The sequence below is a fragment of the Salmo salar genome, chromosome ssa12 (assembly GCF_905237065.1).
Source record: "Salmo salar chromosome ssa12, Ssal_v3.1, whole genome shotgun sequence".
Taxonomy (NCBI): domain Eukaryota; kingdom Metazoa; phylum Chordata; class Actinopteri; order Salmoniformes; family Salmonidae; genus Salmo; species Salmo salar.
In genome coordinates this window covers 14,120,001-14,147,927 of record NC_059453.1, presented here as the reverse complement: position 1 = coordinate 14,147,927, position 27,927 = coordinate 14,120,001, and the positions used below count along the sequence as shown (strand labels likewise).

The following is a 27,927-nucleotide window of genomic DNA, read 5'->3' as shown; positions in this document are numbered from 1 at the left end:
TGGTAGAGGGAGTTAGAATACATTATGACCTATGAATAGACAGAGAGGGAGTTAGAATAAATTATGACCTATGAATAGACAGAGAGGGAGTTAGAATACATTATGACCTATGAATAGACAGAGAGGGAGTTAAAATACATTATGACCTATGAATAGACAGAGAGGGAGTTAGAATACATTATGACCTATGAATAGACAGAGAGGGAGTTAAAATACATTATGACCTATGAATAGACAGAGAGGGAGTTAGAATACATTATGACCTATGAATAGACTGGTAGAGGGAGTTAGAATACATTATGACCTATGAATAGACAGAGAGGGAGTTAAAATACATTATGACCTATGAATAGACTGGTAGAGGGAGTTAGAATACATTATGACCTATGAATAGGTGTATGGGGTTGGTTTGGGATTGGGGTAAACTGGGGGGACTGGAATGGCCGTAACACACAGGAAATACATGACCGGATGCCCCTCATCGCTAATAAAGGAGAAGAAGGCTCCAGTATCGTTAGGTTGGGTGTTAGATGGGTTAGAGGTTCGAGCTCAGCGTTAGAGGTCAGGGGTTACAGGGTTTAGGAGGTCAGGAGTTAGAGGTCAAGGGTTAGAGGGTTTAGGAGGTCAGGAGTTAGAAGTCAAGGGTTAGAGGGTTTAGGAGGTCAGGAGTTAAAAGTCAAGGGTTAGAGGGTTTAGGAGGTCAGGAGTTAGAGGTCAAGGGTTAGAGGTCAAGGGTTAGAGGGTTTAGGAGGTCAGGAGTTAGAGGTCAAGGGTTAGAGGGTTTAGGAGGTCAGGAGTTTGAGATCAAGGGTTAGAGGGTTTAAGAGGTCAGGGTTAGAGGTCAAGGGTTAGAGGGTTTAGGTGGTCAGGAGTTCGAGGTCAAGGTCAAGGGTTAGAGGGTTTAAGAGGTCAGGGTTAGAGGTCAAGGGTTAGAGGGTTTAGGAGGTCAGGAGTTCGAGTTCAAGGGTTAGAGGGTTTAGGAGGTCAGGAGTTCGAGTTCAAGGGTTAGAGGGTTTAGGAGGTCAGGAGTTTGAGGTCAGGGGTTAGAGGGTTTAGGAGGTCAGGGGTTAGAGGGTTTAGGAGGTCAGGGGTTAGAGGGTTTATGAGGTCAGGAGTTAGAGGTCAGGGGTTAGAGGATTTAGGAGGTCAGGAGTTAGAGGTCAGGGGTTAGAGGGTTTAGGTGGTCAGGAGTTAGAGGTCAGGGGTTAGAGGGTTTAGGTGGTCAGGAGTTAGAGTTCAAGGGTTAGAGGGTTTAAGAGGTCAGGGTTAGAGGGTTTAAGTGGTCAGGAGTTTGAGGTCAAGGGTTAGAGGGTTTAGGAGGTCCGGGTTTAGGAGGTCAGGGGTTAGAGGGTTTAGGAGGTCAGGGGTTAGAGGGTTTAGGAGGTCAGGGGTTAGAGGGTTTAGGAGGTCAGGAGTTAGAGGTCAGGGGTTAGAGGATTTAGGAGGTCAGGAGTTAGAGGTCAGGGGTTAGAGAATTTAGGAGGTCAGGGTTAGAGGTCAGAGTCTCACCATTGATGAGGAAGAAGAATGCTCCAGTTTCGTTGGCGACGGCCCGGGCAACCAGTGTCTTCCCTGTACCTGGAGGTCCATACAGCAGAATACCCCTGGGAGGCTAGGGAGGGAGGAGGAGGGGAGAGGGGGAGGGAGAGGGAGGGGAGAGGGAGAAGAAGGAGAGGATGGATGGATTTTTTTCTTTTTTTTCCCCCTTTACTTAACAAGTCAGTTAAGAACAAATTCTTATTTTAAAATGACATCCTACCCCAGCCAAACCCAGACGGTGCTGGGCCATTTATGCGCCGCCCTATGGGACTCCATATCATGGCCAGTTGTGATACAGCCTGGATTTGAACCAGGGTGTCTGTAGTGACACATCTAGCACTGAGATGCAGTGCGTTAGACCGCTGCGCCACTCGGGAGCTTTGAAATGGGATGGGTGGATGGACGGACAAACAGACGGACAGATGGAGGGATGGACGGATAGATAGAGGTATAAATAGAGGGATGGATGAATAGATAGATCACCTTGACTCCTATAGCCTTGAAGAGTCCAGGATGTCTGAGGGGAAGCTCCACCATTTCTTTGATTTGAGCTAACTGTTTACGACAACCTCCAATGTCATCATAGCCTACGTCATTCAGACTCTCCTCCTCGTCCTATCAGAGGCAGGGGGAAGACAATATGAGACCCTCACAGGTACAACATGCTGTCAATCATTCAGTCAGACTTTCAGCTTGGGAAATGTTAGCAAAATTTTAGAGCAGTGTGTCTCTGCCTGTAGGTTCTCCCCCCCCCCCTTGTACTTCATCCCTTGTGCTTGTAATGAATTAGTTAGGATCTTTCATCACCTGGTTGTCCAGGTCTTAAATGGACACAAGTTGGGAAAAGACAAAAAAAACAGCCGACACTGGTCCCTCCATGGAATGAGTTGGACTCCCCTGTTGTAGAGTTTGTTTTGGCCCAATTCAATAAAAAGTGTCATTTTACACAGAGACCTCTCTGTTGATTGGCTGTCCCTCGCAGTGGATGACGGTATCCGGGGCGACAATGCAGTGGGGGGCGGGGTCTGTCTCCACCACCTTGAACTCCACTGCCCGCATGCCCCCTCGCACAAGGAAGATGTCGCCTAGCAACACAACAATGATGACAGTTACTCAACAACTAAACAGCTTCTTACAAATAGTGATCTTATAGTAGAATTACAGTGTTGTGTCAAGTTATTATCAGCTGTAGGACTACATGTCGTGTTACCAGTTTATAGAATGTCAGAAATGTTAGAAAAAGTTATAACCACTTGATGGAATGTCAGAAGTTTTATAATAAGTTGTACGTTATATAAACAATTCATTGACAAAGGTTATGAGTACCTCTGTGTAAGGGCCAGTAGGGTCAGTCTACCTTTTTGTACAACAGTTATGAGTACCTCTGTGTAAGGGCCAGTAGGGTCAGTCTACCTTTTTGTACAACAGTTATGTGTACCTTTGTGTACAGGCCGATAGGCTTCCAAGAAATAGGGTTTCAGGAAGACGTCGAACAGGTTTCCCGTTAACCCTTCGATGGTGTCATCTATCGGCAGGACATGGATACGCACGCCGTACTTCACATCTGGGCATGCATGGACACTAGACACACACACATGCACAGAGACACAGAAAATCTTAATTGAAAGTGCTTTTTAGGCCAAAAATAGGCTCAATTTGTGACTGACTAAAATGGAAATGTAATCCGGTTCAGAGTAATCAGACATTTTACTTTTTAGTCATTTAGCAGACGCTCTTATCCAGAGTGACTTCCAGGAGAAATCAGGGTGAAGTGCCTTGCTCAAGGACACATCAACATTCAATGTGATTTTTTTAGACAGATTTTTCACCTAGTCATCTCGGGGATTCGGACCAGCGACCTGTCGGTTAAAAGCCAATCGCTCTTAACTGCTAGGCTACCTACCTGCATCGATATAGAGTTAGCACACAGGCATTTTCCCAAATTTCCCAGAAATCCTGGTTAGAACCTTTCTGGAATCCTCCGACCAGGATAGCTGGAAAACCTGGGAATTTTTGGAAAACTTACCGGAATTGTATATCTCTAATCAGAAGTCTACCTGATGACATCACACAGGTGATCAGTACAGTAGCCTACCTGATGACATCACCGAGGCGTACCCTCAGGTTGTTGCGTGTGACGCGGTTCATGCGGACGCGTTCGTCTGGACAGGTGTCGTCTGTCAACACGATACACACCGTCTCACGACGCTTCCTCCCCCGCAGGACCACTGTGTCGCCACGGAACAACTGCAGCTCCTCTGTCTTCGCCTGGGAGACACAGGAAGTAATACACACGCTCGAGACTGGAGACACAGGAAGTAATACACACGCTCGAGACTGGAGACACAGGAAGTAATACACACGCTCGAGACTGGAGACACAGGAAGTAATACACACGTTCGAGACTGGAGGTACAGTGCCTTGACTTACACTTTGTTGTGTTGCAGCCTGAATTCAAAATGGATTAAATTGCTTTTTTTTCTCACCCATCTACACACAATACCCCATTATGACAAAAAAAAGGTGAAATGTTTGCAAATTTATTGAAAATTAAATACAGAAATATCAAATTTTCTGAAGTAGTGAGTCTTTCGGGGTAAGTCTCTACGAGCTTTGCACACCTGTATTGTGCAACATTTGCACATTATTCTTTTCAAAATTCTTCAAGCTCTGTCAAATTGGTTGTTGATCATTGCTAGACCAAAACCAAAACCATTTTCAGGTCTTGCCATATATTTTCAATGATATTTAAATCAAAATTGTAACTCTGCCACTCTTGGTAAGCAACTGCAGTGTAGATTTGGCCTTGTGTTTTAGGTTATTGTCCTGCTGAAAGGTTAATTAATGTCCCAGTGTCTGGTGGAAAGCAGGTTGAATCAGGTTTTCCTCTAGGATTTTGCCTGTGCTTTGCTCCATTCCATTTCTTTTTTATCCTGAAAAATTCTCCAGTCCTTAATGATTACAAGCATACCCATAACATGATGCAGTCACCACTATGCTTGAAAATATGGAGAGTGGTACTCAGTGATGTGTTGTGTAACATAACACCTTGTATTCAGGACAAAAAGTGAATTGCTTTGCCACATATTTGGCAGTATTACTTCAGTGCTTTGTTGCAAACAGAATGCATGTTTTGGAATCTTTTTTATTCTGTACAGGCTTGCTTCTTTTGACTCTGTCAATTATATTAGTATTGTGGAGTAACTAAAATGTTGTTGATCCATCCTCAGTTTTCTCCTATCACAGCCATTAAACTCTAACTGTTTTAAAGTCACCATTAGCCTCATGGTGAAAAACCCTGAGCGGTTTCCGTCCTCTCCGGCAACTGACTTAGGAAGGATTCCTGCATCTTTGTAGTGACTGGCTGTATTGATACACCATCCAAAGTGTAATTAATAACTTCACCATGCTCAAAGGGACTTTCAATGTTGGATTTTTGAAATGCTTACCCATCTACCAATATGTGCTCTTCTTTGCAAGGTATTGGAAAACCTCCCTGGTCTTTGTGGTTGATTCTGTGTTTGAAATTCACTGCTCGACTGAGGGACCTTACGGATAATAGTATGTGTGGGGTGAGGTAGTCATTCAAAAATCATGTTAAGTCCATGTAACTTATTGAGTGACTTGTTAAGCACATTTGTACTCCTGAACTTATTTAGGCTTGTCATAACAAAGGGGTTAAATACATATTGACTCAAGATATTTCAGCTTTCAACACACACACCTGAGACTGGTAACACACACACCTGAGACTGGCAACAAACACACCTGAGACTGGCAACACACACACCTGAGACTGGTAACACACACACACCTGAGACTGGCAACACACACACCTGAGACTGGTAACACACACACCTGAGACTGGTAACACACACACCTGAGACTGGTAACACACACACCCCTGAGACTGGTAACACACACACCCCTGAGACTGGTAACACACACACCTGAGACTGGTAACACACACACCCCTGAGACTGGTAACACACACACCTGAGACTGGTAACACACACACCTGAGACTGGTAACACACACCCCTGAGACTGGTAACACACACACCTGAGACTGGTAACACACACACCTGAGACTGGTAACACACACACCCCTGAGACTGGTAACACACACCCCTGAGACTGGTAACACACACACCCCTGAGACTGGTAACACACACACCTGAGACTGGTAACACACACACCTGAGACTGGTAACACACACACCCCTGAGACTGGTAACACACACACCCCTGAGACTGGTAACACACACACCCCTGAGACTGGTAACACACACACCTGAGACTGGTAACACACACATCCCTGAGACTGGTAACACATACACCCCTGAGACTGGTAACACACACACCCCTGAGACTGGCAACACACACACACCCCTGAGACTGGCAACACACACACACCCCTGAGACTGGCAACACACACACACCCCTGAGACTGGTAACACACACACCCCTGAGACTGGTAACACACACACCCCTGAGACTGGCAACACACACACACCCCTGAGACTGGTAACACACACACCCCTGAGACTGGCAACACACACACACCCCTGAGACTGGTAACACACACACCCCTGAGACTGGCAACACACACACACCCCTGAGACTGGTAACACACACACCCCTGAGACTGGCAACACACACACCCCTGAGACTGGTAACACACACACACCTGTGAGAGGCTGACGATGCTGTTGTCTTCATTGTGGGCTTCATCCACCACCAGTCTGTTGGGTCTGTGTTTCTGCTTCAGGATAGCAGTGGAGAAATCCTCCCCCTTAGGACTGCCAACACACATACAGTTAAACACACACACACAATCACACACACACACAGAGTCACACAGTCACACACACACACTTGTCCCACATAGCTCCTGTTTCTCCATGTGACGATGATCTGAATTTAGCCCCGTCTACAGCTCTGTTTACAAAGAGTAGAGGACAGACCTCTCCTGGCCTCATCTCAGCCCTTATTGCTTCATGGATATAATAAGACAAAGTGCAGAATGGAAACTTGGGTCATAGTCATTAGTGCACAACTTAGCAAAACATTTTGAAATGATAAACAAACGTGAGTAGTAGTCCCAGTCCGTTTGATGCATAATGAATGTTACCCTGGTGATTTAGTTAAGCTAGTTATAACACTGTTACCCTGGTGATTTAGTTAAGCTAGTTATAACACTGTTACCCTGGTGATTTAGTTAAGCTAGTTATAACACTGTTACCCTGGTGATTTAGTTAAGCTAGTTATAACACTGTTACCCTGGTGATTTAGTTAAGCTAGTTATAACACTGTTACCCTGGTGATTTAGTTAAGCTAGTTATAACACTGTTACCCTGGTGATTTAGTTAAGCTAGTTATAACACTGTTACCCTGGTGATTTAGTTAAGCTAGTTATAACACTGTTGTAGTACTCACCCTGGTTATTTAGTTAAGCTAGTTATAACACTGTTGTAGTACTCACTCTGTTACCCTGGTGATTTAGTTAAGCTAGTTATAACACTGTTACCCTGGTGATTTAGTTAAGCTAGTTATAACACTGTTACCCTGGTGATTTAGTTAAGCTAGTTATAACACTGTTACCCTGGTGATTTAGTTAAGCTAGTTATAACACTGTTACCCTGGTGATTTAGTTAAGCTAGTTATAACACTGTTACCCTGGTGATTTAGTTAAGCTAGTTATAACACTGTTACCCTGGTGATTTAGTTAAGCTAGTTATAACACTGTTACCCTGGTGATTTAGTTAAGCTAGTTATAACACTGTTGTAGTACTCACCCTGGTTATTTAGTTAAGCTAGTTATAACACTGTTGTAGTACTCACTCTGTTACCCTGGTGATTTAGTTAAGCTAGTTATAACACTGTTACCATGGTGATTTAGTTAAGCTAGTTATAACACTGTTACCCTGGTGATTTAGTTAAGCTAGTTATAACACTGTTGTAGTACTCACTCTGTTACCCTGGTGATTTAGTTAAGCTAGTTATAACACTGTTACCCTGGTGATTTAGTTAAGCTAGTTATAACACTGTTACCCTGGTGATTTAGTTAAGCTAGTTATAACACTGTTACCCTGGTGATTTAGTTAAGCTAGTTATAACACTGTTACCCTGGTGATTTAGTTAAGCTAGTTATAACGCTGTTACCCTGGTGATTTAGTTAAGCTAGTTATAACACTGTTGTAGTACTCACTCTGTTACCCTGGTGATTTAGTTAAGCTAGTTATAACACTGTTACCCTGGTGATTTAGTTAAGCTAGTTATAACTCTGTTACCCTGGTGATTTAGTTAAGCTAGTTATAACACTGTTACCCTGGTGATTTAGTTAAGCTAGTTATAACTCTGTTACCCTGGTGATTTAGTTAAGCTAGTTATAACACTGTTACCCTGGTGATTTAGTTAAGCTAGTTATAACACTGTTACCCTGGTGATTTAGTTAAGCTAGTTATAACACTGTTACCCTGGTGATTTAGTTAAGCTAGTTATAACACTGTTACCCTGGTGATTTAGTTAAGCTAGTTATAACACTGTTACCCTGGTGATTTAGTTAAGCTAGTTATAACACTGTTACCCTGGTGATTTAGTTAAGCTAGTTATAACTCTGTTACCCTGGTGATTTAGTTAAGCTAGTTATAACACTGTTACCCTGGTGATTTAGTTAAGCTAGTTATAACACTGTTACCCTGGTGATTTAGTTAAGCTAGTTATAACACTGTTACCCTGGTGATTTAGTTAAGCTAGTTATAACACTGTTGTAGTACTCACTCTGTTACCCTGGTGATTTAGTTAAGCTAGTTATAACACTGTTACCCTGGTGATTTAGTTAAGCTAGTTATAACACTGTTACCCTGGTGATTTAGTTCAGCTAGTTATAACACTGTTGTAGTACTCACTCTGTTACCCTGGTGATTTAGTTAAGCTAGTTATAACACTGTTACCCTGGTGATTTAGTTAAGCTAGTTATAACGCTGTTACCCTGGTGATTTAGTTAAGCTAGTTATAACACTGTTGTAGTACTCACTCTGTTACCCTGGTGATTTAGTTAAGCTAGTTATAACACTGTTACCCTGGTGATTTAGTTAAGCTAGTTATAACTCTGTTACCCTGGTGATTTAGTTAAGCTAGTTATAACACTGTTACCCTGGTGATTTAGTTAAGCTAGTTATAACACTGTTACCCTGGTGATTTAGTTAAGCTAGTTATAACGCTGTTACCCTGGTGATTTAGTTAAGCTAGTTATAACACTGTTACCCTGGTGATTTAGTTAAGCTAGTTATAACACTGTTACCCTGGTGATTAAGTTAAGCTAGTTATAACACTGTTACCCTGGTGATTTAGTTAAGCTAGTTATAACACTGTTACCCTGGTGATTTAGTTAAGCTAGTTATAACACTGTTACCATGGTGATTTAGTTAAGCTAGTTATAACACTGTTACCCTGGTGATTAAGTTAAGCTAGTTATAACACTGTTACCCTGGTGATTTAGTTAAGCTAGTTATAACACTGTTACCCTGGTGATTTAGTTAAGCTAGTTATAACACTGTTACCCTGGTGATTTAGTTAAGCTAGTTATAACACTGTTACCCTGGTGATTTAGTTAAGCTAGTTATAACTCTGTTACCCTGGTGATTAAGTTAAGCTAGTTATAACACTGTTACCCTGGTGATTTAGTTAAGCTAGTTATAACACTGTTGTAGTACTCACTCTGTCCCTCCAGAGGCAGGCATGGCTGGGTATGGTGAGTTCCTGTGTAACAGAACCTGCTCCTAGATCCTTTATGGGTCAGCGTACCCTGGTCTCTCCCTGGTTCTGGGTTTGGATGTTGGGTTTGGGTCGGAGTCCTGGGCCTAGTTAAAGAGTCTTAGGTCTTAGGTGTTGGATGTTGGGTCCTGGGTCTAGTCCTGAGTCTTTAGTTCTGGTCTCTCCTGTATATCTCTGAGGTAGAGCTCAGTAGTTTGGTCTTCTCTCTCTGCAGACGGTGTTCTCAGTGGCTGGGGTCAGGTCTGTCTAGGGAAAGTCCCTCTCAATGCCTCCCTCCCGCCTTGTTGAGCGTCTCTCCTCCCTCCCTCCTCGTCCCACCTCCTCCCCCACCCTTCACATACTCTGGAAAGTGGCCCAGTGCAGAACAGATATCATGTCATATACCCCCACCCTCCTCTCCTCCCGGACAGACACTCCCCCTGTTACTCCCTAACACCACACACACACACACACACACACACACACACACACACACACACACACACACACACACACACACACACACACACACAACACCATGTTCTGATATTGGTAATGGACAGTTTCGTACCATGTTCTGATATTGGTAATGGACAGTTTCGTACCATGTTCTGATATTGGTAATGGACAGTTTCGTACCATGTTCTGATATTGGTAATGGACAGTTTCGTACCATGTTCTGATATTGGTAATGGACAGTTTCGTACCATGTTCTGATATTGGTAATGGACAGTTTCGTACCATGTTCTGATATTGGTAATGGACAGTTTCGTACCATGTTCTGATATTGGTAATGGACAGTTTCGTACCATGTTCTGATATTGGTAATGGACAGTTTCGTACCATGTTCTGATATTGGTAATGGACAGTTTCGTACCATGTTCTGATATTGGTAATGGACAGTTTTGTACCATGTTCTGATATTGGTAATGGACAGTTTTGTACCATGTTCTGATATTGGTAATGGACAGTTTTGTACCATGTTCTGATATTGGTAATGGACAGTTTCGTACCATGTTCTGATATTGGTAATGGACAGTTTCGTACCATGTTCTGATATTGGTAATGGACAGTTTCGTACCATGTTCTGATATTGGTAATGGACAGTTTCGTACCATGTTCTGATATTGGTAATGGACAGATTTAGATGTGCGACCAGCAGCAGAGTCAAGACATTCACACACAGCGGTACTGAGTCACACACAGCGGTACTGAGTCACACACAGCGGTACAGAGTGACACACAGCGGTACAGAGTGACACACAGCGGTACAGAGTGACACACAGCGGTACAGAGTGACACACAGCTGTACAGAGTGACACACAGCAGTACAGAGTGACACACAGCTGTACAGAGTGACACACAGCGGTACAGAGTGACACACAGCGGTACAGAGTCACACACAGCGGTACAGAGTGACACACAGCGGTACAGAGTCACACACAGCGGTACAGAGTGACACGCAGCGGTACAGAGTCACACACAGCGGTACAGAGTGACACACAGCGGTACAGAGTGGCACACAGCGGTACAGAGTCACACACAGCGGTACAGAGTGGCACACAGCGGTACAGAGTGGCACACAGCAGTACAGAGTGACAAACAGCGGTACAGAGTCGCACACAGCGGTACAGAGTGACAAACAGCGGTACAGAGTCGCACACAGCGGTACAGAGTGACAAACAGCGGTACAGAGTGACACACAGCGGTACAGAGTGACACACAGCGGTACAGAGTCGCACACAGCGGTACAGAGTGACAAACAGCGGTACAGAGTGACACACAGCGGTACAGAGTGACACACAGCGGTACAGAGTCGCACACAGCGGTAACTGGAATGTTTTGCTTTAGACTTTTATTCCAAAAGCATCTCATTGTTTACAATAGAAAACATAAAACGAGCAACCAGGGGATTTCACTTTACAGACAGAACAGTACTCCCAGAATGCTGTGGAGACCTGCAAGGACAGTCAGAACAGAGACCTGCTAGGACAGTCAGAACAGAGTCCTGCTAGGACAGTCAGAACAGAGACCTGCTAGGACAGTCAGAACAGAGACCTGCTAGGACAGTCAGAACAGAGTCCTGCTAGGACAGTCAGAACAGAGACCTGCTAGGACAGTCAGAACAGAGACCTGCTAGGACAGTCAGAACAGAGACCTGCTAGGACAGTCAGAACAGAGACCTGCTAGGACAGTCAGAACAGAGACCTGCTAGGACAGTCAGAACAGAGTCCTGCTAGGACAGTCAGAACAGAGACCTGCTAGGACAGTCAGAACAGAGTCCTGCTAGGACAGTCAGAACAGAGACCTGCTAGGACAGTCAGAACAGAGTCCTGCTAGGACAGTCAGAACAGAGTCCTGCTAGGACAGTCAGAACAGAGACCTGCTAGGACAGTCAGAACAGAGACCTGCTAGGACAGTCAGAACAGAGTCCTGCTAGGACAGTCAGAACAGAGACCTGCTAAGACAGTCAGAACAGAGACCTGCTAGGACAGTCAGAACAGAGACCTGCTAGGACAGTCAGAACAGAGACCTGCTAGGACAGTCAGAACAGAGACCTGCTAGGACAGTCAGAACAGAGACCTGCTAGGACAGTCAGAACAGAGACCTGCTAGGACAGTCAGAACAGAGACCTGCTAGGACAGTCAGAACAGAGACCTGCTAGGACAGTCAGAACAGAGACCTGCTAGGACAGTCTGACACAGTGACAGTCAGAACAGAGACCTGCTAGAACAGTCTGACACAGTGACAGTCAGAACAGAGACCTGCTAGGACAGTCAGAACAGAGACCTGCTAGGACAGTCAGAACAGAGACCTGCTAGGACAGTCAGAACAGAGACCTGCTAGGACAGTCAGAACAGAGACCTGCTAGGACAGTCAGAACAGAGACCTGCTAGGACAGTCAGAACAGAGACCTGCTAGGACAGTCAGAACAGAGACCTGCTAGGACAGTCAGAACAGAGACCTGCTAGGACAGTCTGACACAGTGACAGTCAGAACAGAGACCTGCTAGAACAGTCTGACACAGTGACAGTCAGAACAGAGACCTGCTAGGACAGTCAGAACAGAGACCTGCTAGGACAGTCAGAACAGAGACCTGCTAGGACAGTCAGAACAGAGACCTGCTAGGACAGTCAGAACAGAGACCTGCTAGGACAGTCTGACACAGTGACAGTCAGAACAGAGACCTGCTAGAACAGTCTGACACAGTGACAGTCAGAACAGAGACCTGCTAGGACAGTCAGAACAGAGACCTGCTAGGACAGTCAGAACAGAGACCTGCTAGGACAGTCAGAACAGAGACCTGCTAGGACAGTCAGAACAGAGACCTGCTAGGACAGTCAGAACAGAGACCTGCTAGGACAGTCAGAACAGAGACCTGCTAGGACAGACAGAACAGTCCTGCTAGGACAGTCAGAACAGAGACCTGCTAGGACAGTCTGACACAGTGACAGATAGAACAGAGACCTGCTAGGACAGTCTGACAGAGTGACAGTCAGAACAGAGACCTGCTAGGACAGTCTGACAGAGTGACAGACAGAACAGAGACCTAATAGGACATTCTAACACAGTAACAGCTGGCGACCATTTACAACAAATAACTCAATGAGAACAAGTGACACAGAGTGAGATGAAAGCCCACAACTAGCAAAATCATCCAATGAGAGCCTAGAACTGCAAAACGTATCCAATCACAACACAGCTGTGAAACACGGAGACGTGAACTCAGTCCTGTAGTAAATGCTGGTGGTGAGTGATTGATTAGTTTTTACAGATGTAATACCCTGTATTGAAATACATTACATTCACTTCAATGGGTTTGCAATTCATTTCAATGTGTGTTTACATTTCATTTATTTACATATACACTGAGTGTACAAAACATTATGAACACCTGTTCTTTCCATGACATTTATTTTACTAGGCAAGTCAGTTAAGAACAAATTCTTATTTTCAATGACGGCCTAGGAACAGGACGCCAGATTTTCACCTTGTCAGCTCTGGGATTTGATCTTGCAACCTTTTGGTTACTAGTCCAACGCTCTAACCACTAGCCTACCTGCCGCCCCTAGACTGACCAGGTGAAAGCTATTATCCCTTATTGATGTCACTTGTTAAATCCATTTCAATCAGTGGTTAAAGAAGGATTTTTAAGACTTGAGACAATTGAGACATGGATCGTGTATGTGGGACATTCAGAGGGTGAGTGGGCAAGAAAAATGTGTCTTTGAACAGGGTATGGTAGTGGGTATGGTAGGGGGTATGGCAGTAGGTGCCGGGCGCACCGTTGTGTCAAGAACTGCAACGCTGCTGGGTTTTTCACGCTCAACAGTTTCCCGTGTGTATCAAGAATGGTTAACCAACCAAAGGACATCCAGCCGACTTGACACAACTGCATCCCTGTGGAACACTTTCAACACGTTGTAGAGTCCATACCCCGACAAATTGAGGCTGTTCTGAGGGCAAAAGGGGGGAGGGGTCAATATCAGGAAGGTGTTCTTAATGTTTTGTACACTCATTGTATGTCAGTCAGTTTATGATGTTGACTCCTATTTTCTCCCCAGTTCTCTGGTGTTTTAGTTATCACATTTCTCCTGTTATTTACCCAAACCTGTCATGAATAGGTTAGACCAGGCCTGTCATGAATAGGTTAGACCAGGCCTGTCATGAATAGGTTAGACCAGACCTGTCAGGAATAGGTTAGACCAGACCTGTCATGAATAGGTTAGACCAGACCTGTCAGGAATAGGTTAGACCAGACCTGTCATGAATAGGTTAGACCAGACCTGTCATGAATAGGTTAGACCAGACCTGTCATGAATAGGTTAGACCAGACCTGTCAGGAATAGGTTAGACCAGACCTGTCATGAATAGGTTAGACCAGACCTGTCAGGAATAGGTTAGACCAGACCTGTCATGAATAGGTTAGACCAGACCTGTCATGAATAGGTTAGACCAGACCTGTCATGAATAGGTTAGACCAGACCTGTCAGGAATAGGTTAGACCAGACCTGTCAGGAATAGGTTAGACCAGACCTGTCAGGAATAGGTTAGACCAGACCTGTCAGGAATAGGTTAGACCAGACCTGTCATGAATAGGTTAGACCAGACCTGTCATGAATAGGTTAGACCAGACCTGTCATGAATAGGTTAGACCAGATCTGTCAGGAATAGGTTAGACCAGACCTGTCATGAATAGGTTAGACCAGACCTGTCATGAATAGGTTAGACCAGGTGAAGCGAGGGTAGAGACTGGACAGGGCTGGGTATATCCTGTCATGAATAGGTTAGACCAGGTGAAGCGAGGGTAGAGACTGGACAGGGCTGGGTATATCCTGTCATGAATAGGTTAGACCAGGTGAAGCGAGGGTAGAGGCTGGACAGGGCTGGGTATATCCTGTCATGAATAGGTTAGACCAGGTGAAGTGAGGGTAGAGGCTGGGCAGGGCTGGGTATATCCTGTCATGAATAGGTTAGACCAGGTGAAGTGAGGGTAGAGGCTGGACAGGGCTGGGTATATCCTGTCATGAATAGGTTAGACCAGGTGAAGCGAGGGTAGAGGCTGGGCAGGGCTGGGTATATCCTGTCATGAATAGGTTAGACCAGGTGAAGTGAGGGTAGAGGCTGGGCAGGGCTGGGTATATCCTGTCATGAATAGGTTAGACCAGGTGAAGTGAGGGTAGAGGCTGGGCAGGGCTGGGTATATCCTGTCATGAATAGGTTAGACCAGGTGAAGCGAGGGTAGAGGCTGGACAGGGCTGGGTATATCCTGTCATGAATAGGTTAGACCAGGTGAAGTGAGGGTAGAGGCTGGGCAGGGCTGGGTATATGTTTGGGATTGGGAAGGCTCAGGGGACAAGGGGTTTTGGGTATTTGAAGCGGCTTCACTTTTGTATAAAATGTATCCTTTACATTTCCCCAAAAAAACACTGACACAAAAAACTGTCCTGTTCTGGTCCCGTGTCTCCCTCTCCCTCTATCATCTTAGAGGTCCACTGTTTGTTCTAAACAACCCATAGACAGTGTTACAAAAATACATAGACCTGCTAACAATAACAGTTTAGTCTGGAGGTTACAAAGTGTTCCACTGTCAACATCATCCCCAGCCTCTAACTCCAACAGAGAGGTTGCATAATGGTTTGAATGAATGTTGTTTTCTGTCGGACCAAAGGTTGTTCTGAATGAAGCACGTTGAACACTGTCTTCCTGTCTGTGAGGTTACGCAGGTGCTGCTCACCGTCTTCCTGTCTGTGAGGTTACGCAGGTGCTGCTCACTGTCGACACTCCTGAACACTGTCTTCCTGTCTGTGAGGTTACGCAGGTGCTGCTCACTGTCTTCCTGTCTGTGAGGTTACACAGGTGCTGCTCACTGTCTTCCTGTCTGTGAGGTTACACAGGTGCTGCTCACCGTCTTCCTGTCTGTGAGGTTACACAGGTGCTGCTCACCGTCTTCCTGTCTGTGAGGTTACGCAGGTGCTGCTCACTGTCTTCCTGTCTGTGAGGTTACGCAGGTGCTGCTCACTGTCTTCCTGTCTGTGAGGTTAAGCAGGTGCTGCTCACTGTCTTCCTGTCTATGAGGTTACGCAGGTGCTGCTCACTGTCTTCCTGTCTGTGAGGTTACGCAGGTGCTGCTCACTGTCTTCCTGTCTCTGAGGTTAAGCAGGTGCTGCTCACTGTCTTCCTGTCTATGAGGTTACGCAGGTTCTGCTCACTGACTTCCTGTCTGTGAGGTTACACAGGTGCTGCTCACTGTCGACACTCCTGAACACTGCCCTGCATCCTAGTAGGTGACTCGGCCTGCGTCCCAAATGCACCCTATTCCTAGTGCACTACGTTTGACCAGGGCCGTGCACTGAGTCCAATAGGCCCTGGTCAAAAGCAGTGCACAAAGCCCTTGGGGCCCTGGTCAAAAGCAGTGCACCATGCCCTCGGGGCCCTGGTCAAAAGCAGTGCACAAAGCCCTCGGGGCCCTGGTCAAAAGCAGTGCACAAAGCCCTCGGGGCCCTGGTCAAAAGCAGTGCACCATGCCCTCGGGCCCTGGTCAAAAGTAGTGCACAAAGCCCTCGGGGCCCTGGTCAAAAGCAGTGCACAAAGCCCTCGGGGCCCTGCTCAAAAGCAGTGCACTATAAAAGAAACAGGGTGCCAGTTGGGACACAGCCTCAGAGGAGGATGAAGTTTTCCTTAAACAATCAAAAGGAACAATTAAAAGACCAGTTATGTAGTTGTCTTTAGACACTGATCTATGATCAGTTTTGCGTGTAAAACCCCGATTGGATATGGGGAGGATAAGCTGATCCTGGATCTGTGATCTGAGTGAGGAGGATCCCTTCAGCCAGGTGGACACAATGGCCACCATATACTGTAACCATTCCATGCCTTTTAAATCCACCAGGGGGTACATGTGATCACTTCAAGAGAAGTGGAATGTAGCCAATGTTCAGGTGATTGGTTGATTGTTCAGGAGTCTAAAGCAGCGGCTAATGTCCTTCAAAAAGGTTCAAAGGTCAAAGCAGAACTTCAAATAAACACATGCCAGACCAAAGCCTGTTAAACACATTCAATAGCAACATCTTCTCTTCTTCTCTTTCCCTATTTCCTTATTTCTTCTTCGTCTCTGTTTGGTGGTCTGTCCGTCAAAACATCATCAAGTATAAAATCCAAGGATTCTCTATTCCATTGTCTTCTCTCTCCCCCTCTCTCTCTCTCTCTCTCTCTGTGTGTTCTCTCCCAAAGAGTTGAGTCCAGGATAGGGGGATGTGAGAGGAGAGCTGGATGAAGGAGGAGAGGAGAGTTGGGGCCAGGAGAGGGGGATGTGAGAGGAGAGCTGGATGAAGGAGGAGAGGAGAGTTGAGTCCAGGAGAGGGGGATGTGAGAGGAGAGCTGGATGAAGGAGGAGAGGAGAGTTGAGTCCAGGAGAGGGGGATGTGAGAGGAGAGCTGGATGAAGGAGGAGAGGAGAGTTGGGGCCTGGAGAGGGGGATGTGAGAGGAGAGCTGGATGAAGGAGGAGAGGAGAGTTGGGGCCTGGAGAGGGGGATGTGAGAGGAGAGCTGGATGAAGGAGGAGAGGAGAGTTGGGGCCTGGAGAGGGGGATGTGAGAGGAGAGCTGGATGAAGGAGGAGAGGGGAAACGAGTCCAGGAGAGGGGGATGTGAGAGGAGAGCTGGATGAAGGAGGAGAGGGGAAACGAGTCCAGGAGAGGGGGATGTGAGAGGAGAGCTGGATGAAGGAGGAGAGGAGAGTTGGGGCCTGGAGAGGGGGATGTGAGAGGAGAGCTGGATGAAGGAGGAGAGGAGAGTTGGGGCCTGGAGAGGGGGATGTGAGAGGAGAGCTGGATGAAGGAGAGGAGAGTTGAGTCCAGGAGAGGGGGATGTGAGAGGAGAGCTGGATGAAGGAGGAGAGGAGAGTTGGGGCCTGGAGAGAGTTGGTCAGTTTAGAGTTCAGGAGTCAGGGTTTGGGGATTGGAATGTTCCTTAGTTAAAGCTGAGAGAGGAGGAGTGTGTGTGTGTGTCTCTCCAGGTAGAGTCATCAGTCGTCCTCTTCAAAGTGTGTTCTCTGCAGAACCTTCACATGGCGCTCATAGATCTTCAGGGCGGGGCCTAGCCTGATTGACAGGCCTGTCAGGACATCATTACGCTGCATCAGGAGGAGGGACTTCCCATCTATCTCCTGATTGGGTGGAGAGAGAGCGACAGAGAGAGACAGAGACGGAATATATTTAGTTACAAAGCTTTAATATAGTAGGTACATGGAGTAGTTACATAGTAAGTAATTCTAGATAAGACACATAGTAGTTACCCAATAGAGTAACTACACAGTAACTACAGCTATGTCGCACTGCTAAAGGGTTGTCAGGTGTGGTAGCTAGATCTCTGATGCTCCCTGGTGATCTGAAGGCTAAGGTCTGTTCTGGACACCCTGCTGTCTGTCTCATCTCACCTGAGTCCTGAAGGCCTGTTCTGGAAACCCTGCTGTCTGTCTCATCTCACCTGAGTCCTGAAGGCCTGTTCTGGACACCCTGCTGTCTGTCTCATCTCACCTGAGTCCTGAAGGCCTGTTATGGAAACCCTGCTGTCTGTCTCATCTCACCTGAGTCCTGAAGGCCTGTTCTGGAAACCCTGCTGTCTGTCTCATCTCACCTGAGTCCTGAAGGCTAAGGCCTGTTCTGGAAACCCTGCTGTCTGTCTCATCTCACCTGAGTCCTGAAGGCCTGTTCTGGACACCCTGCTGTCTGTCTCATCTCACCTGAGTCCTGAAGGCCTGTTCTGGACACCCTGCTGTCTGTCTCATCTCACCTGACTCCTGAAGGCCTGTTCTGGAAAACCTGCTGTCTGTCTCATCTCACCTGAGTCCTGAAGGCCTGTTCTGGAAACCCTGCTGTCTGTCTCATCTCACCTGACTCCTGAAGGCCTGTTCTGGACACCCTGCTGTCTGTCTCATCTCACCGGAGTCCTGAAGCTAAGGCCTGTTCTGGACACCCTGCTGTCTGTCTCATCTCACCTGAGTCCTGAAGGCCTGTTCTGGAAACCCTGCTGTCTGTCTCATCTCACCTGAGTCCTGCAGGCTAAGGCCTGTTCTTGACACCCTGCTGTCTGTCTCATCTCATCTGAGTCCTGAAGGTCTGTTCTGCAAACCCTGCTGTCTGTCTCATCTCACCTGAGTCCTGAAGGCCTGTTCTGGAAACCCTGCTGTCTGTCTCATCTCACCTGAGTCCTGAGGCTAAGGCCTGTTCTGGACAACCTGCTGTCTGTCTCATCTCACCTGAGTCCTGAAGGCCTGTTCTGGAAACTCTGCTGTCTGTCTCATCTCACCTGAGTCCTGAAGGCCTGTTCTGGACACCCTGCTGTCTGTCTCATCTCACCTGAGTCCTGAAGGCCTGTTCTGGAAACCCTGCTGTCTGTCTCATCTCACCTGAGTCCTGAAGGCCTGTTCTGGACACCCTGCTGTCTGTCTCATCTCACCTGAGTCCTGAAGGTCTGTTCTGGAAACCCTGCTGTCTGTGTCATCTCACCTGAGTCCTGGGCTAAGGCCTGTTCTGGACACCCTGCTGTCTGTCTCATCTCATCTGAGTCCTGAAGGCTCTGTTCTGGACACCCTGCTGTCTGTCTCATCTCACCTGAGTCCTGCGGCTAAGGCCTGTTCTGGACACCCTGCTGTCTGTCTCATCTCACCTGAGTCCTGAAGGCAAGGCTGTTCTGGAAACCCTGCTGTCTGTCTCATCTCACCTGAGTCCTGAAGGCCTGTTATGGACACCCTGCTGTCTGTCTCATCTCACCTGAGTCCTGAAGGCCTGTTCTGGAAACCCTGCTGTCTGTCTTATCTCACCTGAGTCCTGAAGGAAGGCCTGTTCTGGAAACCCTGCTGTCTGTCTCATCTCACCTGAGTCCTGAAGGCCTGTTCTGGAAACCCTGCTGTCTGTCTCATCTCACCTGACTCCTGAAGGCCTGTTATGGACACCCTGCTGTCTGGCTCATCTCACCTGACTCCTGAAGGTCTGTTCTGGAAACCCTGCTGTCTGTCTTATCTCACCTGAGTCCTGAAGGCTAAGGCCTGTTCTGGAAACCCTGCTGTCTGTCTCATCTCACCTGAGTCCAGAAGGCTAAGGCCTGTTCTGGACCCTGCAGTCTGTCTCATCTCACCTGAGTCCTGAAGGCCTGTTCTGGAAACCCTGCTGTCTGTCTCATCTCACCTGAGTCCTGAAGGCCTGTTCTGGAAACCCTGCTGTCTGTCTCATCTCACCTGAGTCCTGAAGGCCTGTTCTGGAAACCCTGCTGTCTGTCTCATCTCACCGGAGTCCTGAAGGAAGGCCTGTTCTGGACACCCTGCTGTCTGTCTCATCTCACCTGAGTCCTGAAGGCCTGTTCTGGACACCCTGCTGTCTGTCTCATCTCACCTGAGTCCTGAAGGCCTGTTCTGGAAACCCTGCTGTCTGTCTCATCTCACCTGAGTCCTGAAGGCTAAGGCCTGTTCTGGAAACCCTGCTGTCTGTCTCATCTCACCTGAGTCCTGAAGGCCTGTTCTGGAAACCCTGCTGTCTGTCTCATCTCACCTGAGTCCTGAAGGCCTGTTCTGGAAACCCTGCTGTCTGTCTCATCTCACCTGAGTCCTGAAGGCTAAGGCCTGTTCTGGACACCCTGCTGTCTGTCTCATCTCACCTGAGTCCTGAAGGCCTGTTCTGGAAACCCTGCTGTCTGTCTCATCTCACCTGAGTCCTGAAGGCCTGTTCTGGACACCCTGCTGTCTGTCTCATCTCACCTGAGTCCTGAAGGCCTGTTCTGGAAACCCTGCTGTCTGTCTCATCTCACCTGAGTCCTGAAGGCTAAGGCCTGTTCTGGAAACCCTGCTGTCTGTCTCATCTCACCTGAGTCCTGAAGGCTAAGGCCTGTTCTGGAAACCCTGCTGTCTGTCTCATCTCACCTGAGTCCTGAAGGCCTGTTCTGGAAACCCTGCTGTCTGTCTCATCTCACCTGAGTCCTGAAGGCCTGTTCTGGAAACCCTGCTGTCTGTCTCATCTCACCTGAGTCCTGAAGGCCTGTTATGGAAACCCTGCTGTCTGGCTCATCTCACCTGAGTCCTGAAGGTCTGTTCTGGAAACCCTGCTGTCTGTCTTATCTCACCTGAGTCCTGAAGGCTAAGGCCTGTTCTGGAAACCCTGCTGTCTGTCTCATCTCACCTGAGTCCTGAAGGCCTGTTCTGGAAACCCTGCTGTCTGTCTCATCTCACCTGACTCCTGAAGGCCTGTTATGGACACCCTGCTGTCTGGCTCATCTCACCTGACTCCTGAAGGTCTGTTCTGGAAACCCTGCTGTCTGTCTCATCTCACCTGAGTCCTGAAGGCTAAGGCCTGTTCTGGAAACCCTGCTGTTTGTCTCATCTCACCTGAGTCCAGAAGGCTAAGGCCTGTTCTGGACACCCTGCTGTCTGTCTCATCTCACCTGAGTCCTGAAGGCCTGTTCTGGAAACCCTGCTGTCTGTCTCATCTCACCTGAGTCCTGAAGGCCTGTTCTGGAAACCCTGCTGTCTGTCTCATCTCACCTGACTCCTGACTAAGGCCTGTTCTGGACACCCTGCTGTCTGTCTCATCTCACCGGAGTCCTGAAGGCCTGTTCTGGAAACCCTGCTGTCTGTCTCATCTCACCTGAGTCCTGAAGGCCTGTTCTGGAAACCCTGCTGTCTGTCTCATCTCACCTGAGTCCTGAAGGCCTGTTCTGGAAACCCTGCTGTCTGTCTCATCTCACCTGAGTCCTGCAGGCTAAGGCCTGTTCTGGACACCCTGCTGTCTGTCTCATCTCACCTGAGTCCTGAAGGCCTGTTCTGGAAACTCTGCTGTCTGTCTCATCTCACCTGAGTCCTGAAGGCCTGTTCTGGAAACCCTGCTGTCTGTCTCATCTCACCCGTGTCCTGCAGGCTAAGGCCTGTTCTGGACACCCTGCTGTCTGTCTCATCTCACCTGAGTCCTGAAGGCCTGTTCTGGAAACTCTGTTGTCTGTCTCATCTCACCTGAGTCCTGAAGGCCTGTTCTGGAAACCCTGCTGTCTGTCTCATCTCACCTGAGTCCTGAAGGCCTGTTCTGGAAACCCTGCTGTCTGTCTCATCTCACCTGAGTCCTGAAGGCTAAGGCCTGTTCTGGAAACCCTGCTGTCTGTCTCATCTCACCTGAGTCCTGAAGGCTAAGGCCTGTTCTGGACCCTGCAGTCTGTCTCATCTCACCTGAGTCCTGAAGGCCTGTTCTGGAAACCCTGCTGTCTGTCTCATCTCACCTGAGTCCTGAAGGCCTGTTCTGGAAACCCTGCTGTCTGTCTCATCTCACCGGAGTCCTGAAGTAAGGCCTGTTCTGGAAACCCTGCTGTCTGTCTCATCTCACCTGAGTCCTGAAGGCCTGTTCTGGAAACCCTGCTGTCTGTCTCATCTCACCTGAGTCCTGAAGGCTAAGGCCTGTTCTGGACACCCTGCTGTCTGTCTCATCTCACCTGAGTCCTGAAGGCCTGTTCTGGAAACCCTGCTGTCTGTCTCATCTCACCTGAGTCCTGAAGGCCTGTTCTGGAAACCCTGCTGTCTGTCTCATCTCACCCGTGTCCTGCAGGCTAAGGCCTGTTCTGGACAACCTGCTGTCTGTCTCATCTCACCTGAGTCCTGAAGGCCTGTTCTGGAAACTCTGCTGTCTGTCTCATCTCACCTGAGTCGTGAAGGCCTGTTCTGGACACCCTGCTGTCTGTCTCATCTCACCTGAGTCCTGAAGGCCTGTTCTGGAAACCCTGCTGTCTGTCTCATCTCACCTGAGTCCTGAAGGCCTGTTCTGGAAACCCTGCTGTCTGTCTCATCTCACCTGAGTCCTGAAGGCCTGTTCTGGAAACCCTGCTGTCTGTCTCATCTCACCCGTGTCCTGCAGGCTAAGGCCTGTTCTGGACACCCTGCTGTCTGTCTCATCTCATCTGAGTCCTGAAGGTCTGTTCTGGAAACCCTGCTGTCTGTCTCATCTCACCCGTGTCCTGCAGGCTAAGTTCTGTTCTGGACACCCTGCTGTCTGTCTCATCTCACCTGAGTCCTGAAGGCCTATTCTGGAAACTCTGCTGTCTGTCTCATCTCACCTGAGTCCTGAAGGCCTGTTATGGACACCCTGCTGTCTGGCTCATCTCACCTGACTCCTGAAGGTCTGTTCTGGAAACCCTGCTGTCTGTCTTATCTCACCTGAGTCCTGAAGGCTAAGGCCTGTTCTGGAAACCCTGCTGTCTGTCTCATCTCACCTGAGTCCTGAAGGCCTGTTCTGGAAACCCTGCTGTCTGTCTCATCTCACCTGAGTCCTGAAGGCCTGTTCTGGAAACCCTGCTGTCTGGCTCATCTCACCTGACTCCTGAAGGTCTGTTCTGGAAACCCTGCTGTCTGTCTTATCTCACCTGAGTCCTGAAGGCTAAGGCCTGTTCTGGAAACCCTGCTGTCTGTCTCATCTCACCTGAGTACAGAAGGCTAAGGCCTGTTCTGGACCCTGCAGTCTGTCTCATCTCACCTGAGTCCTGAAGGCCTGTTCTGGAAACCCTGCTGTCTGTCTCATCTCACCTGAGTCCTGAAGGCCTGTTCTGGAAACCCTGCTGTCTGTCTCATCTCACCTGACTCCTGAAGGCCTGTTCTGGAAACCCTGCTGTCTGTCTCATCTCACCGGAGTCCTGAAGGCCTGTTCTGGAAACCCTTCTGTCTGTCTCATCTCACCTGAGTCCTGAAGGCCTGTTCTGGAAACCCTGCTGTCTGTCTCATCTCACCTGAGTCCTGAAGGCCTGTTCTGGAAACCCTGCTGTCTGTCTCATCTCACCCGAGTCCTGAAGGAAGGCCTGTTCTGGAAACCCTGCTGTCTGTCTCATCTCACCTGAGTCCTGAAGGCTAAGGCCTGTTCTGGAAACCCTGCTGTCTGTCTCATCTCACCTGAGTCCTGAAGGCCTGTTCTGGAAACCCTGCTGTCTGTCTCATCTCACCTGTGTCCTGAAGGCTAAGGCCTGTTCTGGACACCCTGCTGTCTGTCTCATCTCACCTGAGTCCTGAAGGCCTGTTCTGGAAACCCTGCTGTCTGTCTCATCTCACCTGAGTCCTGAAGGCCTGTTCTGGACACCCTGCTGTCTGGCTCATCTCACCTGACTCCTGAAGGTCTGTTCTGGAAACCCTGCTGTCTGTCTTATCTCACCTGAGTCCTGAAGGCTAAGGCCTGTTCTGGAAACCCTGCTGTCTGTCTCATCTCACCTGAGTCCAGAAGGCTAAGGCCTGTTCTGGAAACCCTGCTGTCTGTCTCATCTCACCTGAGTCCTGAAGGCCTGTTCTGGACACCCTGCTGTCTGTCTCATCTCACCGGAGTCCTGAAGGCCTGTTCTGGAAACCCTGCTGTCTGTCTCATCTCACCTGAGTCCTGAAGGCCTGTTCTGGAAACCCTGCTGTCTGTCTCATCTCACCTGAGTCCTGAAGGCTAAGGCCTGTTCTTGACACCCTGCTGTCTGTCTCATCTCATCTGAGTCCTGAAGGTCTGTTCTGCAAACCCTGCTGTCTGTCTCATCTCACCTGAGTCCTGAAGGCCTGTTCTGGAAACCCTGCTGTCTGTCTCATCTCACCCGTGTCCTGCAGGCTAAGGCCTGTTCTGGACAACCCTGCTGTCTGTCTCATCTCACCTGAGTCCTGAAGGCCTGTTCTGGAAACTCTGCTGTCTGTCTCATCTCACCTGAGTCGCTGAAGGCCTGTTCTGGAAACCCTGCTGTCTGTCTCATCTCACCTGAGTCCTGAAGGCCTGTTCTGGAAACCCTGCTGTCTGTCTCATCTCACCTGAGTCCTGAAGGCCTGTTCTGGAAACCCTGCTGTCTGTCTCATCTCACCTGAGTCCTGAAGGCCTGTTCTGGAAACCCTGCTGTCTGTCTCATCTCACCCGTGTCCTGCAGGCTAAGGCCTGTTCTGGACACCCTGCTGTCTGTCTCATCTCACCTGAGTCCTGAAGGCCTGTTCTGGAAACCCTGCTGTCTGTCTCATCTCACCCGTGTCCTGCAGGCTAAGCTGTTCTGGAAACCCTGCTGTCTGTCTCATCTCACCTGAGTCCTGAAGGCCTGTTCTGGAAACCCTGCTGTCTGTCTCATCTCACCTGAGTCCTGAAGGCCTGTTATGGAAACCCTGCTGTCTGGCTCATCTCACCTGAGTCCTGAAGGTACTGTTCTGGAAACCCTGCTGTCTGTCTTATCTCACCTGAGTCCTGAAGGCTAAGGCCTGTTCTGGAAACCCTGCTGTCTGTCTCATCTCACCTGAGTCCTGAAGGCCTGTTCTGGAAACCCTGCTGTCTGTCTCATCTCACCTGAGTCCTGAAGGCCTGTTCTGGAAACCCTGCTGTCTGTCTCATCTCACCTGAGTCCTGAAGGCCTGTTCTGGAAACCCTGCTGTCTGTCTCATCTCACCTGAGTCCTGAAGGCTAAGGCCTGTTCTGGAAACCCTGCTGTCTGTCTCATCTCACCTGAGTCCAGAAGGCTAAGGCCTGTTCTGGAAACCCTGCTGTCTGTCTCATCTCACCTGAGTCCTGAAGGCCTGTTCTGGAAACCCTGCTGTCTGTCTCATCTCACCGGAGTCCTGAAGGCCTGTTCTGGAAACCCTGCTGTCTGTCTCATCTCACCTGAGTCCTGAAGGCCTGTTCTGGAAACCCTGCTGTCTGTCTCATCTCACCTGAGTCCTGAAGGCCTGTTCTGGAAACCCTGCTGTCTGTCTCATCTCACCTGAGTCCTGAAGGCTAAGGCCTGTTCTGGAAACCCTGCTGTCTGTCTCATCTCACCTGAGTCCTGAACTAAGGCCTGTTCTGGAAACTCTGCTGTCTGTCTCATCTCACCTGAGTCCTGAAGGCCTGTTCTGGAAACCCTGCTGTCTGTCTCATCTCACCCGTGTCCTGCAGGCTAAGGCCTGTTCTGGACACCCTGCTGTCTGTCTCATCTCACCTGAGTCCTGAAGGCCTGTTCTGGAAACTCTGCTGTCTGTCTCATCTCACCTGAGTCCTGAAGGCCTGTTCTGGACACCCTGCTGTCTGGCTCATCTCACCTGACTCCTGAAGGTCTGTTCTGGAAACCCTGCTGTCTGTCTTATCTCACCTGAGTCCTGAAGGCTAAGGCCTGTTCTGGAAACCCTGCTGTCTGTCTCATCTCACCTGAGTCCAGAGGTAAGGCCTGTTCTGGAAACCCTGCAGTCTGTCTCATCTCACCTGAGTCCTGAAGGCCTGTTCTGGAAACCCTGCTGTCTGTCTCATCTCACCTGAGTCCTGAAGGCTAAGGCCTGTTCTGGAAACCCTGCTGTCTGTCTCATCTCACCTGACTCCTGAAGCAAGGCCTGTTCTGGACACCCTGCTGTCTGCCTCATCTCACCTGAGTCCTGAAGGCCTGTTCTGGAAAACCCTGCTGTCTGTCTCATCTCACCTGAGTCCTGAAGGCCTGTTCTGGACACCCTGCTGTCTGTCTCATCTCACCTGAGTCCTGAAGGCCTGTTCTGGACACCCTGCTGTCTGTCTCATCTCACCTGAGTCCTGAAGGCCTGTTCTGGACACTCTGCTGTCTGTCTCATCTCACCTGAGTCCTGAAGGCTAAGGCCTGTTCTGGACACTCTGCTGTCTGTCTCATCTCACCTGAGTCCTGAAGGCTAAGGCCTGTTCTGGAAACCCTGCTGACGTGAAGTAACTGACCACGTCAGACACTGTCCAGTTGACTGGGTTTAGACTGCCCAGCTCAGACTTCACAAACCTATAAAAAGAGCGGGAGGGTAGAGAGGGGGAGGAGGAGAGAGATAGGGGGGTAAAGAGAGAGGAGAGAATTTAAGTGTTTGCAACTTGTAACTGTCATTTAGTTAAAAGGACTAGACTTTCATGTTACACACTACATCTCTTGCCTCCCTCCCTCCTTCATCCCAAACACTCATCTGCTCCTCCCTCCCTCCCTCATCCCATACACTCATCTGCTCCTCCCTCCCTCCCTCCCTCATCCCATACACTCATCTGCTCCTCCCTCCCTCCCCCCTCGTTCATCCCAAACACTCATCTGCTCCTCCCTCCCTCCCTCCCTCATCCCATACACTCATCTGCTCCTCCCTCCCTCCCTCATCCCAAACACTCATCTGCTCCTCCCTCCCTCCCTCCTTCATCCCAAACACTCATCTGCTACTCCCTCCCCCCTCCCATACACTCATCTGCTCCTCCCTCCCTCCTTCATCCCATACACTCATCTGCTCCTCCCTCCCTCCCTCATCCCATACACTAATCTGCTCCTCCCTCCCTCCACATCCTCATCTCTCCTCCCTCCCTCCTTCATCCCAAACACTCATCTGCTCCTCCCTCCCTCCCTCCTTCATCCCAAACACTCATCTGCTCCTCCCTCCCTCCCTCCCTCCCTCCTTCATCCCATACACTCATCTGCTCCTCCCTCCCTCCCTCCTTCATCCCATACACTTATCTGCTCCTCCCTCCCTCCCTCCCTCCCTCCCTCCTTCATCCCATACACTCATCTGCTCCTCCTCCCTCCCTCCTTCATCCCATACACTCATCTGCTCCTCCCTCCCTCCCTCCTTCATCCCAATCCTCCTCCCTCCTTCATCCCACTCACTGCCTCCCTCCCTCCTTCATCCCATACACTCATCTGCTCCTCCCTCCCTCCCTCCTTCATCCCATACACTCATCTGCTCCTCCCTCCCTCCTTCATCCCATACACTCATTTGCTCCTCCCTCCCTCCCTCCTTCATCCCAAACACTAATCTGCTCCTCCCTCCCTCCCTCCTTCATCCCATACACTCATCTGCTCCTCCCTCCCTCCCTCATCCCATACACTCATCTGCTCCTCCTCCCTCCTTCATCCCATACACTCATCTGCTCCTCCCTCCCTCCCTCCTTCATCCCAAACACTCATCCCTCCTCCCTCCCTCCTTCATCCCATACACTCATCTGCTCCTCCCACCCTCCCTCCCTCCTTCATCCCATACACTCATCTGCTCCTCCCACCCTCCCTCCCTCCCTCATCCCATACACTCATCTGCTCCTCCCTCCCTCCCTCCTTCATCCCAAACACTCATCTGCTCCTCCCTCCCTCCCTCCTTCATCCCATACACTCATCTTCTCCTCCCTCCCTCCTTCATCCCAAACACTCATCTGCTCC

General features: G+C 48.9%; 2 protein-coding genes and 1 long non-coding RNA gene across 9 annotated transcripts in view; all 3 read right to left on the bottom strand.

The window, feature by feature from the left end:
• Nucleotides 1-9,581, bottom strand: part of LOC106564263 (transitional endoplasmic reticulum ATPase) — an 82,628-nt gene extending 73,047 nt beyond the window's left edge. Inside the window, exons 1-7 of one of the 2 annotated variants that reach the window (XM_045690786.1) lie at nt 9,260-9,581; nt 6,228-6,339; nt 3,635-3,807; nt 2,978-3,120; nt 2,494-2,624; nt 2,023-2,154; nt 1,510-1,612 (exon numbers count right to left, since the gene is read on the bottom strand). In XM_045690786.1, coding sequence (XP_045546742.1) covers nt 1,510-1,612; nt 2,023-2,154; nt 2,494-2,624; nt 2,978-3,120; nt 3,635-3,807; nt 6,228-6,339; nt 9,260-9,282 — 817 coding nt within the window. In that variant the 5' untranslated portion in view covers nt 9,283-9,581. The remainder of the gene's footprint in view (nt 1-1,509; nt 1,613-2,022; nt 2,155-2,493; nt 2,625-2,977; nt 3,121-3,634; nt 3,808-6,227; nt 6,340-9,259) is intronic. The other variant, XM_045690785.1, reaches the window with a different exon arrangement.
• Nucleotides 9,582-11,684: 2,103 nt separating this feature from the next.
• On the bottom strand, nt 11,685-17,147 carry LOC123725418 (uncharacterized). Of its 2 annotated transcripts, none has more exons than XR_006757886.1 (3): nt 12,343-17,147; nt 12,061-12,260; nt 11,685-11,978 (listed from the first exon to the last, which is right to left on the bottom strand). It is a non-coding gene; the product is annotated as an uncharacterized lncRNA (long non-coding RNA). The 2 variants fall into 2 exon arrangements; XR_006757887.1 differs by having other exon boundaries at nt 11,685-12,260; nt 12,343-12,442; nt 12,525-17,139.
• Nucleotides 17,148-17,574: 427 nt separating this feature from the next.
• LOC106564258 (sterile alpha motif domain-containing protein 1) overlaps nt 17,575-27,927 on the bottom strand; it is a 17,132-nt gene continuing 6,779 nt past the window's right edge. For 3 of the 5 annotated variants that reach the window (XM_045690781.1, XM_045690784.1, XM_045690782.1), the window contains exons 5-6: nt 26,412-26,526; nt 17,576-17,962 (exon numbers count right to left, since the gene is read on the bottom strand). In XM_045690781.1, the coding sequence (XP_045546737.1) occupies nt 17,822-17,962; nt 26,412-26,526 (256 nt within the window). In that variant the 3' untranslated portion in view covers nt 17,576-17,821. Of the gene's footprint in view, nt 17,963-26,411; nt 26,527-27,927 lie in introns of all 5 variants that reach the window. The other 2 variants (XM_045690783.1, XR_006757885.1) reach the window with 2 other exon arrangements.